Source organism: Thalassophryne amazonica, chromosome 20 (genome assembly GCF_902500255.1).
Source record: "Thalassophryne amazonica chromosome 20, fThaAma1.1, whole genome shotgun sequence".
Lineage (NCBI taxonomy): Eukaryota > Metazoa > Chordata > Actinopteri > Batrachoidiformes > Batrachoididae > Thalassophryne > Thalassophryne amazonica.
The window spans coordinates 26,638,796-26,652,891 of record NC_047122.1 but is presented as its reverse complement, the minus strand read 5'-3'; the positions used below and the strand labels follow the sequence as shown (position 1 = coordinate 26,652,891).

Sequence of the window (14,096 nt, the reverse complement as noted above, 5' to 3'; positions counted from 1 at the left end):
GAACTATGACGTTGGCAATCGGGAACTCCTGGCGGTGAAAGAGGCCCTTGAGGAGTGGAGACATATGTTGGAGGGAGCTGTGGTCCCATTTGTGGTTCTCACTGACCATCGGAACCTGGAATACATCCAGACCACTAAGCATCTGAACCCCAGGCAAGCCCGATGGTCACTGTTTTTCGGACACTTCAACTTCAAGATCACCTACTGCCCCGGGACCAAGAACATCTGGTCTGACGCATTGTCCCATGTGCATGAAGAGGAAGCTGGAGCAAGGCTGTTCGACCCACCGGACACCATCTTACTGGAATCCACTATCGTCGCAGCCCTCACATGGGACGTGGAGGGTGTGGAAAGGGAGGCCCTGATGCGTCATCCGGATCCCAGAGGTGGTCCTCCCAACAGGCTGTATGTGCCACCAGATGCTTGGACTGCCGTATTGGACTTCTGTCACGGTTCCAAGCTCTCCTGCCATCCGGGGATGCGAAGAACCGTGGCAGTGGTCTGGCAGTGGTTCTGGTGGCCGTCAGTCGAAGCAGACACCAGGGACTACATCCGGGTTGTACCACCTGTGCCAGGGGCAAGGCTTCACATCAGCTGGAGACAGGAGTCCTCCAGCCATTGCCTGTGCCTCGTCGCCCCTGGTCGCACATCAGAGTGGATTTCGTCATGGGTCTCCCTGCGTCTCAGGAAAAGACGGTCATCATGACGATAGTGGACCGGTTATCCAAGGCAGCCCACTTCATGGCCCTCCCGAAGCTCCCGACAGCCCAGAAAACTGCAGACCTCCTGGTCTACCACATCGTGCGTCTGCATGGTATCCCGACTGACATAGTATCTGACCATGGTCCATAGTTCTCCTCGCAGGTCTGGAGGAGCTTCTGTAGGGAGCTGGGGGCCACGGTGAGCATGTCGTCCGGGTACCACCCTCAGACTAACGGTCAAGCAGAGCGGGCCAACCAGGACCTGGAGCAAGCATTGAGATGTGTCACCTCAGTGCACCCGATGGCCTGGAGTCAACATCTGGCCTGGATCGAGTATGCACACAATAGCCAAATCTCATCATCTACCAGCCTCTCCCCGTTCAAGGTCTGTTTGGGGTACCAGCCCCCATTGTTTCCAGCTGTCGAGGGAGAGGTCGAGGTGCCCTCGGTCCAGGCCCATCTCAGGAGATGCCATCAGGTGTGGAAGAAAGCCCGCTCTGCTCTCCTGAAGGCCCGGATGCGGGCTAAGGACCATGCAGACCGCCGACGAGCCCCGGCCCCAGCATATCAGCCCGGGCAGGAGGTTTGGCTCTCAACCAAAAACATCCCTCTGCAAACGGACTCCCCCAAGTTGACTGACCGTTTCATCGGACCCTTCAAGATCCTCAAGGTGATCAGCCCGGCCGCGGTGAAGCTCCAGCTCCCAGCTTCACTGCGGATACACCCGGTTTTTCATGTTTCCAGGATCAAGCCGTACCACACATCTGACCTCTGCACCCTCGGACCGGCGCTGCCTCCTGCCAACATCATCGACGGAGAACCCGCGTGGACGGTCAAGAAACTCCTTGATGTACGTCGGAGGGGTCGGGGTACCAATACCTGGTAGACTGGGAGGGTTATGGTCCAGAAGAACGTTCCTGGGTGAAGAGGAGCTTCATTTTGGATCCCGCCCTCCTGGCGGATTTCTACTGGGAACACCCCGACAAGCCGAGAAATTGTGGATGAGCCTGGACATGCCAGAACATGTCCTGTGAGGCTTCATCGCGGCATTGCTTTGCACCATGTGGCACCGCCGCGACGCACGGAATTCCTCTGCTCCTCTTTCCATGACAAAAACTCCTGTAACAGTAGAATGTGCCGTTCATTTCCAAACTGGATGCTGTGTTTTATCCAGGACGTTGTCTGACTAGCACAGGAATTGCGGAAGACGTGGACATCAGCACTTTTTCGGCACATTGAGACAGACGTGCGGAGGAATTCCGCGCGTTGCGGCGGTGCCACATGGCGCAAGGCAACGCAGTGATGAAGCCTCACAGGACATGTTCTGGCATGTCCAGGCTCATCCACAATTTCTCGGATAGTCACACGACTGAAAAGCCACCGAAAGCCGTCTGAAAGCCATCTCAAAGCCGTCCTGTGAGACCAACACGGAGGTGGTTTTGTGCCGCGCCATGAACAGCTCCATGGCGCATTCTGCTCCTCTTTCCATGAAAAAAACTCCTGTAACAGTGGAATGTGCCGAAAAAGTACTGATGTCCATGTCTCCTGCCATTTTTGTGTAAGTCAGACGACGTCCCGGATCAACAAAGCCTTCACGTTGGAAATGATCTGGTTGAATCAGCCTGTCGATCGGCACTCGGAGCGCGGCGTGCTCTCAGCAGCTGTGGGCGGTCTTTAAACCAGCTGGAGCACTCCTGTCTAATCTAATCTAATCTGTGTAATCCCCATAAAATCGTCCCTGAAACGTATCTGAATTTTCCGAATGGTGTCCACCTGGAGGTCTCTCACAGTTTCTGGAAAAAATTGATGCAGCAAAGCTCCAAATCGTTCAGACATTTTATTTGCAATAAAAATCCGACGAGAGGGGTGGACCACTGCTCACACAAAGCCTGCTCACAGGCGAATGACACAAGTGACAGGCGTGAAAAAACTCACGTATGCGCACGAAGGTTCAAGCTTGGCTGATGCAATCACATGTGATTCAAATCCATATGGTTTTTGAAAAAAATAAAAAGGTCGGATACTTTTCTAACAGACCTCGTATACTTGCAGCTTGTAGCTGAGTTTGTGGAAGTTGGAGGAGTTGGCGTCTCCACTCCTCACTTCTGACTTACTGAGTATAACATTTGACACTGCATGTCCTCCAGTTTTTCCTCTGCACTCTGAGAGTATCTGGATTTATTCCTCCAAGAGGATAACTGTGAGTTGCTGACTGTTTGCTGGGTGTACACACACCCACCTTAACCTGTTTTTGCTCCTGCCAGCAGTACCGGTCTGACAGCCTTGAGCGGTAGCCACCTGGGGGACCAGGACTTGGCGGCTCTGGTGTATTGCAGGCCTCCGGCTGGCGGTGGAACTTCGTAGGTTCCAGCTCTTCTCTGGATATGCGTCTCCTACCCTTGGGCCTGCCCACGTGTCACCATTTTGTTATTAATTGGACTCAGCATATTCGTCTTCTGTTTGCACTTTTGCATAATAAATTGTTATTTATTGGAATTCCTATTGACCGCTCATTTACGCCCCCTAACGTGGGTCCGTGCATTCACTTTCCCAACATATTTACCTTTTTTATGTTAAACCAACCTGCTATGGTCTTCCGAAACACTTGATAGATGTATTTTATAACTTAAAAACAGGACCGATGCTAAAGTTAGTGTAGCGGGATGAAGGTCCCAGGTCCTGATTGAAAAGATGTTCCTGCTAGCTTGGCTAACGGGGAATTCCCCTTTGGCTGACCTGATAGAGGAATGGTCTTTAGTGCGAGCCGTCTGGGTTCAATCCCACTGCTGTACCTGCCACAAAGGTCCTATGGTCACAATTGGCGTTGCCTGCAGGATGTGGGTAGTCACAGAACATGCCCTCTCCATCCAACTACTAACTACTGGCTGACCTGGTAGAGGAATGGTAGAGGAATGGAAAGGTTGGAGTGTGATTGACTGAATGTGTGGACAGGTGCCTTTTATACAGGTAACAAGTTCCAATAGGTGCAATTAATACAGGTAACAAGTACAGGAGGGCTTCTTAAAGAAAAACTGACAGGTCTGCGAGAGACAGAATTTTTGCTGGTTGGTAGGTGATCAAATACTTATTTCATGCAATAAAATGCAAATTTATTATTTAAAAATCATACAATGTGATTTTCTGAATTTTGTTTTTCGATTCTGTCTCTCACCTATGATAAAAATTATAGACCTCTCCATTCTTTGTCAGTGGGAAAACTTGCAAAATCAACAGCGGATCAAATACTTATTTGCCTCACTGTAAATACTGGTGAGTTAAAGACAGTTCTAGTTTAAGTTGAAAAGGGTGAAACAGTTCATGGGTGAATAAGAGGAAATTAAAAATAATTAAATTAGGATACAGTGAGGAAAGTAAGTATTTGAACACCATGTGATTTTGCAAGTTCTTCCACTTAGAAATCATGGAGGGGTCTGAGCGGAATTGTATCACTTCCTGTTCCGGAGCACAGCGGTGTTTTGCTGTATCTGTTAGCTGTTTAATCTGCGCAGTTAGATTGATCTAGTTATCTAGATAACGATTTGTTTCCCAGTGTAATCTTCACGTGCCTTAACTAAAGCACTCCTTCTGCTGAATCACCTCTAAATTATTTACACATTATTATTGAATTATTGGCGACTCTGTTTTGAGAAATGTGAAGTTAGCGACACCAGCAACCATAGTCAATTGTCTTCCGGAGGCCAGAGCAGGCGACATTGAAGAAAATTTGAAACTGCTGGCTAAGGCTAAGTGTAAATTTGGTAAGATTGTAATTCACGTCGGCAGTAATGACACCCGGTTACGCCAATCGGAGGTCACTAAAATTAACATTGAATCGGTGTGTAACTTTGCAAAAACAATGTCGGACTCTGTAGTTTTCTCTGGGCCCCTCCCCAATCGGACCGGGAGTGACATGTTTAGCCGCATGTTCTCCTTGAATTGCTGGCTGTCTGAGTGGTGTCCAAAAAATGAGGTGGGCTTCATAGATAATTGGCAAAGCTTCTGGGGAAAACCTGGTCTTGTTAGGAGAGACGGCATCCATCCCACTTTGGATGAAGCCGCTCTCATTTCTAGAAATCTGGCCAATTTTCTTAAATCCTCCAAACCGTGACTATCCAGGGTTGGGACCAGGAAGCAGAGTTGTAGTCTTACACACCTCTCTGCAGCTTCTCTCCCCCTGCCATCCCCTCATTACTGTTATGTGGGCCGCTGAAGAGGAGGTACTGCTGGCCCACCACCACCAGAGGGCGCCCTGTTTGGAGTGCGGGCTCCAAGCACGAGAGGGCGCCAGACCCAGAAGAAGTGACAGCTGTCACTCATCCTTAGCTCCAGCTGTCACTCATTCCTCATCATCACCATCACCATAAAGGCCGGACTGCAACTCCACCTCCTCACCGAGAAATCAACTACCGAAGAGGTAATTTCTCTGCTGACTCAAACCGTTGAGTGATAATCTGAACTTCTTTTGCAGCCGTTATCCTGTGGTGTTCTGCCTTATCTGTGGGATTGGCATTTGGTGTGATCAGCGACGGCTTCGCCTCACACCCCAAACCAAGATAAGTGGTTAAACAGGAGCTGCACGAGTGTGTGATTGGAGGTGGAGGTGCTCCCTCCTAACTGAGTGCAGACTGTGGATTACTGAGTGTGCGGCTTCACACTCATTCATCTTGTCTTTGTTTTCTGCCAGCAGTACCAGGGTCGACAGCCGAAGACAGAGGCCACCTGGGGACTCGGGACTTGGCGGCTCCGGTGTTCTTCAGACCGTTGGTGGTGGAAGCCGTGTGGGACGCGGCTCCTCTCTCGTCGGGGGTCTTCTATCTTTGAGCCTGCCCACACGTCACCTGGTGTTAATTGACTTTACAAATTTTGTGTGTTTAGTTGTGTGTTGTCACAACATTAAATTGTTACTTTTTGGCTTATTCATTGTCCGTTCTTTTGCGCCCCCTGTTGTGGGTCCATGCTACGACACCTTCCCAACAATTACCCCATCCCCGTAGAGACGGTGTCTGCTCCCAGACCACCAATAACCAGCAAAAATCTATTTAAGCATAAAAATTCAAAAAGAAAAAATAATATAGCACCTTCAACTGCACCACAGACTAAAACAGTTAAATGTGGTCTATTAAACATTAGGTCTCTCTCTTCTAAGTCCCTGTTGGTAAATGATATAATAATTGATCAACATATTGATTTATTCTGCCTTACAGAAACCTGGTTACAGCAGGATGAATATATTAGTTTAAATGAGTCAACACCCCCGAGTCACACTAACTGTCAGAATGCTCGTAGCACGGGCCGAGGCGGAGGATTAGCAGCAATCTTCCATTCCAGCTTATTAATTAATCAAAACCCAGACAGAGCTTTAATTCATTTGAAAGCTTGACTCTTAGTCTTGTCCATCCAAATTGGAAGTCCCAAAAACCAGTTTTATTTGTTATTATCTATCGTCCACCTGGTCGTTACTGTGAGTTTCTCTGTGAATTTTCAGACCTTTTGTCTGACTTAGTGCTTAGCTCAGATAAGATAATTATAGTGGGCGATTTTAACATCCACACAGATGCTGAGAATGACAGCCTCAACACTGCATTTAATCTATTATTAGACTCTATTGGCTTTGCTCAAAATGTAAATGAGTCCACCCACCACTTTAATCATATCTTAGATCTTGTTCTGACTTATGGTATGGAAATAGAAGACTTAACAGTATTCCCTGAAAACTCCCTTCTGTCTGATCATTTCTTAATAACATTTACATTTACTCTGATGGACTACCCAGCAGTGGGGAATAAGTTTCATTACACTAGAAGTCTTTCAGAAAGCGCTGTAACTAGGTTTAAGGATATGATTCCTTCTTTATGTTCTCTAATGCCATATACCAACACATTGCAGAGAAGCTACCTAAACTCTGTAAGTGAGATAGAGTATCTTGTCAATAGTTTTACATCCTCATTGAAGACAACTTTGGATGCTGTAGCTCCTCTGAAAAAGAGAGCTTTAAATCAGAAGTGCCTGACTCCGTGGTATAACTCGCAAACTCGTAGCTTAAAGCAGATAACCTGTAAGTTGGAGAGGAAATGGCGTCTCACTAATTTAGAAGATCTTCACTTAACCTGGAAAAAGAGTCTGTTGCTCTATAAAAAAGCCCTCCGTAAAGCTAGGACATCTTTCTACTCATCACTAATTGAAGAAAATAAGAACAACCCCAGGTTTCTTTTCAGCACTGTAGCCAGGCTGACAAACAGTCAGAGCTCTATTGAGCCGAGTATTCCTTTAACTTTAACTAGTAATGACTTCATGACTTTCTTTGCTAATAAAATTTTAACTATTAGAGAAAAAATGACTCATAACCATCCCAAAGACGTATCGTTATCTTTGGCTGCTTTCAGTGATGCCGGTATTTGGTTAGACTCTTTCTCTCAGATTGTTCTGTCTGAGTTATTTTCATTAGTTACTTCATCCAAACCATCAACATGTCTATTAGACCCCATTCCTACCAGGCTGCTCAAGGAAGCCCTACCATTATTTAATGCTTCGATCTTAAATATGATCAATCTATCTTTGTGAGTTGGCTATGTACCACAGGCTTTTAAGGTGGCAGTAATTAAACCATTACTTAAAAAGCCATCACTTGACCCAGCTATCTTAGCTAATTATAGGCCAATCTCCAACCTTCCTTTTCTCTCAAAAATTCTTGAAAGGGTAGTTGTAAAACAGCTAACTGATCATCTGCAGAGGAATGGTCTATTTGAAGAGTTTCAGTCAGGTTTTAGAATTCATCATAGTACAGAAACAGCATTAGTGAAGGTTACAAATGATCTTCTTATGGCCTCGGACAGTGGACTCATCTCTGTGCTTGTTCTGTTAGACCTCAGTGCTGCTTTTGATACTGTTGACCATAAAATTTTATTACAGAGATTAGAGCATGCCATAGGTATTAAAGGCACTGCGCTGCGGTGGTTTGAATCATATTTGTCTAATAGATTACAATTTGTTCATGTAAATGGGGAATCTTCTTCACAGACTAAAGTTAATTATGGAGTTCCACAAGGTTCTGTGCTAGGACCAATTTTATTCACTTTATACATGCTTCCCTTAGGCAGTATTATTAGACGGTATTGCTTAAATTTTCATTGTTACGCAGATGATACCCAGCTTTATCTATCCATGAAGCCAGAGGACACACACCAATTAGCTAAACTGCAGGATTGTCTTACAGACATAAAGACATGGATGACCTCTAATTTCCTGCTTTTAAACTCAGATAAAACTGAAGTTATTGTACTTGGCCCCACAAATCTTAGAAACATGGTGTCTAACCAGATCCTTACTCTGGATGGCATTACCCTGACCTCTAGTAATACTGTGAGAAATCTTGGAGTCATTTTTGATCAGGATATGTCATTCAAAGTGCATATTCAACAAATATGTAGGACTGCATTTTTGCATTTACGCAATATCTCTAAAATTAGAAAGGTCTTGTCTCAGAGTGATGCTGAAAAAGTAATTCATGCATTTATTTCCTCTAGGCTGGACTATTGTAATTCATTATTATCAGGTTGTCCTAAAAGTTCCCTGAAAAGCCTTCAGTTAATTCAAAATGCTGCAGCTAGAGTACTGACAGGGACTAGAAGGAGAGAGCATATCTCACCCATATTGGCCTCTCTTCATTGGCTTCCTGTTAATTCTAGAATAGAATTTAAAATTCTTCTTCTTACTTATAAGGTTTTGAATAATCAGGTCCCATCTTATCTTAGGGACCTCATAGTACCATATCACCCCAACAGAGCGCTTCGCTCTCAGACTGCAGGCTTACTTGTAGTTCCTAGGGTTTGTAAGAGTAGAATGGAAGGCAGAGCCTTCAGCTTTCAGGCTCCTGTCCTGTGGAACCAGCTCCCAATTCAGATCAGGGAGACAGACACCTTCTCTACTTTTAAGATTAGGCTTAAAACTTTCCTTTTTGCTAAAGCTTATAGTTAGGGCTGGATCAGGTGACCCTGAACCATCCCTTAGTTATGCTGCTATAGACGTAGACTGCTGGGGGGTTCCCATGATGCACTGAGTGTTTCTTTCTCTTTTTGCTCTGTATGCACCACTCTGCATTTAATCATTAGTGATTGATCTCTGCTCCCCTCCACAGCATGTCTTTTTCCTGGTTCTCTCCCTCAGCCCCAACCAGTCCCAGCAGAAGACTGCCCCTCCCTGAGCCTGGTTCTGCTGGAGGTTTCTTCCTGTTAAAAGGGAGTTTTTCCTTCCCACTGTAGCCAAGTGCTTGATCACAGGGGGTCGTTTTGACCGTTGGGGTTTTACATAATTATTGTATGGCCTTGCCTTACAATATAAAGCGCCTTGGGGCAACTGTTTGTTGTGATTTGGCGCTACATAAAAAAAAAATTGATTGATTGATTAATGTTACCCAACTTAGGCAACTCACATTACTACTGTTAAACCAAATTAACCAGTAGTAGAGTAATGTTATTTTAGGCTACACTATGCTACACCATTTGTGATGGAGTTTCATCAAGAGCGCTTACCAGAGTGGTACAAGCAAACAACACCAGACAGCTGTATGAAGGTATTTAAATCAACTCACTGTGTCCATAATGTAGGATTGAAATGGATCCAAAACAAGTTGAAGAAAGTCCTGATGGCCTCTGCGCTTTTCCATGTGTCCTGCACGCAACTGTATTTTTACTGCCTCTACTGTTTATTCAAAGATCACTCCCAGAATTCAACACTATACAGTATATTGCAGTATTTTATTGGAAACGACAAGCTGCCCATAAATACTGTCCAGGATGCATTGCTTCCTACAGTATATTACCATTATACTGTTAGAATATGGCTGTTTATTTACAGCAATTTGTTACAATGCAACATATGTCCACTTTCCACTGCATCACCACTTTTTTCTTTCCATTTTCACTTTGTTTGCATGTAATTTGCCCAAAAACTCTGATAAAGTGCCGTGTTTGTGATGGGGACATATGAGGGCTGTCCCCGGGGTAGGATTAATGCGCCATATGTGGGTGATTCTTTAACTACGGGCACTATTGGCCTTGTAAATGTAATTTCCACCACACCATTGCCTTACAATATAAAGCGCCTTGGGGCAACTGTTTGTTGTGATTTGGCGCTATATACATGTGCTCTGATGTCACTGTTTATCTCCATAGAAACTACCCAAACAATCTTTCATACAGACTGTTTAAAGGGACATTACAGTGTTGTGGTGGAAATTACGGCAATAGTGTGGGACAACTACATTTTGTTTAAAAAAAAATCACAACAGTTGTATGACATTGAATACCCCAATTATGTTTTGATTATTTTACTATTTTATTCAGAGATATTTTAAAACATTACAAAAAAACGTTTCTTTACCATTCATTTTTATCATTGAAGATCAAAAGTCTGGGTGTGGGACAAGCACAAAACGGCAATATTTGCGTATAATGATGCTGAAAAAAGGTGAAAAAGTCATCATAGACTACTAGAACAAATTTCTTAACACACTTTCATTGTAAAGATAACTATAAAAGTGTGAAATTTCCCCTTTTTTCTGTTTTTCATACAATATGATCAAAGGACATAATAAGTGGCCGTAGTCTAAGAATCACCCGTGTGTCATATTTTAACTCTTTAAGCGCTCCAACCTCAAACAAGTCTGCGCTGCCCAATAAGAAGTGAGAAGGTTGATGATTGTGAATGCATGTAATTTCCATGATAGTAGAAATCATAATTTGGGTTATGTCATGATGCCTGGAGAGAATTTGAACATACTACATGTGACAAAGTAGGGCTCGTAACTTAAAATGATTTAACTGCTTCCATTAACTGGATAGGAGGGGCTTTAAAAATACACCTTTTTTTTCTTTAAAAAGTAAATTTAATGACACACACACACACACACACACACACACACACACACACACACACACACACACACACACACACACACACACACACACACACACACACACACACACACAGGCTATTACTGGTCGATGCACACAGTAAATTAACCTTTTCTGTTTGTAACTTTTTTAATCAGTTAAATCTTCACAAAGGTTTGAAGATGAAGTTGGCTTAACATCCCACATGCTGACTTTATTTACCCAAATTTTTCATCTTGAACCCCTTGTTATGTCTGTGCATCCGAATGCACAACAACTCTGCATTTTCAGCGATAAATAAATAAATAAATAAACAAACTGGATACACATGCAGATAGCTTAAAAGCGAATGAGAATTTTGCCCCAAGATGGCACCACATGTTACATGACAATTTTTTTTTCACTGCTCGTCATGTTGCTACTCTTTGTATAAGTGGACTCTGTCAGGCTGGCGAGCACGCTTCCCTCATGTGTCATGTACAGAGAGTTTTCGTCACTGCAGACGTTTAGAATAGTCTGCATATCTGATCTTATCGACAAACTTAATTCAACTCAAACACTTTCTTTTCTTGTGCAGCACATCAAGCTAATGTGGACACTCCTGGTATTTTGAACACAGATTATATCAGTCAGGTCAATGGTCAGCAGTATGATAATGGGGCGTGGGCTCACTTTTTTTTGAGTCAGAGTCACAAAATCCTCTTGAGTAATTTATTGAATAAATTCATGTAAATACAGATCCTGGAAACTTACTTCAAAATAAATGGATTTCTGTGAAATGGAACAAACCAAAATCAAATACTGGCTATTGATAACACATTAATCAATGAATTATTTGTTGAGAAATCACAGTCTGTAAAAGCCACTTCACCAGCTGCGCTGTGATTTGCTATCTGGTTTGAGCTGGTTCAGTTCGACTGGGTTTTCAAAAACCTTTTAAATCATGAATATCTGCAAACATCACTCTGGTTAAGTTAGAAATATTCTGCTTTGAATTTACTTTAAAATGGATGTTTGCTGTTTTAAATCGCCTAAACTTGCAAAAGGTCACTTAATGTTGTTGTAAAGTGTTTTCTCAGTGAATCATTAAACATTCAAAATAAGATTGTTTAAACAATGACGGCTTTTTTCAAAGATGGAAGGAAAAGTAAATAAATCCTGAATCATGACAAAAACAAAAAGGGAGGAGGCCAAAGGTCAAGTATACACTCACCTTGTTGTGCAAATCGTGGGCTGGAATTTTTGGGGGCAGAGTGTGGCACAGTGCTGCAGCTGGTTCTGCGCTGGTGCTGAATGCCACCAGCAGCAGAGCCGCAACGAGCTGGTGCAGAGCTGTCATCCCGCTGTTCTGATCGAGACAGAGAGCAGCGGGTCGCTTTTATATTGACCCGGCACCCCGCCACTCTCCTCCCCCCTGCTTGCCCCCCGCCAGCTCCACCTGCTCCTCAGCACGAGTGCAGAGGGGTCTCAGTGTGTGACCGCTTCGTGTGTTTGTATCTGTGCTGTATTTATGTGTAAAGCGATTCAGAAGATTCAAAACCTCATCATAATGACAAACAAACACCATCATTTAAAAAAATAACAGTACAAATCCTACATCACTCTGTGATCCTACGTTGTGAAACTTACAGCTGCTCTAAAAGTACACCCCCCAATCCCCCCTGATAAATTTCAAATACAGACGACCACCAACATCCAATTGAGGAATTAAAATGTGTTGCTATTTACTCAAGGCCATCAAATATGGCTATGGTATTGTGAAGGCTTTGCACCAGTCCGTCCGTCCGTCCGTCCATCCATCCGTATGTCTATTCTCAGCACAAGTCCAGTCCTATTATTGCCAGAGTCTTCAAATTTAAAGGGAACATTCTTGGGACACAGACCTTGGACAAGTTCAAAGATGGCTAACTTTGACCTATTTTAAGCAAGGGCGCAATTTAGAACTAGAAATTGGGGTGGTGGGGGACAAAGTGTTGAGGCCCGCAGGGCCGAAGCCCATAGGCCGGGGTCTAGGGGCCGTTTTAGGCCCCCAGAAGCCAACGGTTTCTAGATAAGCTCAGATGCATTCTGAGCAACCAGAACAGTAATTTAATGTTTTGAGAAGACCATAAAGTGGACACCATTTGACTTATGCAATTTGAAACTGTGGATATAAGTACTTTATTCTGAGAATAGCCAGCATTGATTTTATTAACATCCTGGTGTAAATAAGGTATCACCACATGTGGAGAACTCAAAAAGAATGATAGGTTGAGTTTTCATTAAAAAACAACTGCAATGTGGTAAAATGTATTCATAAATATGAAAGAACAGGCTCTTAATAATTATTAACTATCGCATACTGTGCATATTTTTTTTTTCCTCAAGATTTGTTTTTGCATAAGTTTGAAAAAACAACAGGTCATAAGTTTAGGATAAATTACTTATCATGAATTTAATTTTCGAAGTGGCACTAATGACAACACTCATATTGAACATAATTTCGCTTACACAGACTGATTTTGGAGATCAAGCAATAACTGCAGATGGGCTTTCTGAGGTCCCAGATAGCTTTTCTGATTTCCTTTTCTAACTTTCAGAATTTAGTAAATTAGCATATGGTCCATTGATACTTATGTGTAGACACTAGTCCCTAGAGGCAACTGTTTTTGGTTTCAAATCTGGGCAAATGCAGTCCCAGAAAATTCCGAATGTGACAAACAAGAAACAGGTGTTGTAAACAAGTCAATGCTGCTAAAAATACAAACTTGCAGAAACAAAGATACTATTCTGATAACGTTTTGCACATAAGACTGACATGGTTTGCACATAAGACTGGCATAGCATGTTTCAAATACACACATATATGTCAGAAGGTGGGGGGAGACATACCATATTTTGTCCCCCCTGGTTGAAAAGGTGTGGGGGGGGGACATGTCCCCCCATCCCCCACCAAATTGCGCCCATGATTTTAAGAGGTCACATTCTATTTCAATCTGTTCAGTATTGCTTTTGAGTGGCGGGTGTGGCAGCCAATCAGAGTAGTGCTGCACCCTGATGTCAGTGGCTGCTCTCTCCAAAACCACTTCATTTTGTGTCTTTATATATATATGTTTCTCATATATTATGTAAAAAGCTAGCAAGAAATGAACACTTCTAGAACTGAAAAAACTGTTTTTGGAACTCAATAACACCTCTGAACGTATTGACAAGACATGATCGTGAACGTTAGCATGGTGAAAGCACAGGCTGGTAGCTAGCTGCAAAACTCAGTTTCATTTCTGTGTAAATATAACCTCTTTTAAAAGCTAGTGAGAAATAAACACATAAAAATGAAAACACTGTTTTTCCCATATGGAAAAGAAATAGAAAAAACGTACAAGAAGTTACATCGGTTCCAGTAATGAACTTTATATTTGACATGTGTTGTGTTTATAAGTCTCAGTTTGATATTACACATATCTACTAAGGATTCTGTATGTGGAATTACTGTCATATATTGTTCTTTTAAGTTCCCAATTTATAT

At 43.2% G+C, this 14,096-nt stretch overlaps 1 protein-coding gene across 1 annotated transcript in view; it reads right to left on the bottom strand.

Annotated features, from left to right (window-relative positions):
- Nucleotides 1-11,948, bottom strand: part of LOC117502155 (saxitoxin and tetrodotoxin-binding protein 2-like) — a 32,081-nt gene extending 20,133 nt beyond the window's left edge. Inside the window, exon 1 of the mRNA XM_034161185.1 lies at nucleotides 11,805-11,948. Within this exon, the coding sequence (XP_034017076.1) occupies nucleotides 11,805-11,930 (126 nt within the window). The 5' untranslated portion in view covers nucleotides 11,931-11,948. The remainder of the gene's footprint in view (nucleotides 1-11,804) is intronic.
- Nucleotides 11,949-14,096: the final 2,148 nt, after the last annotated feature.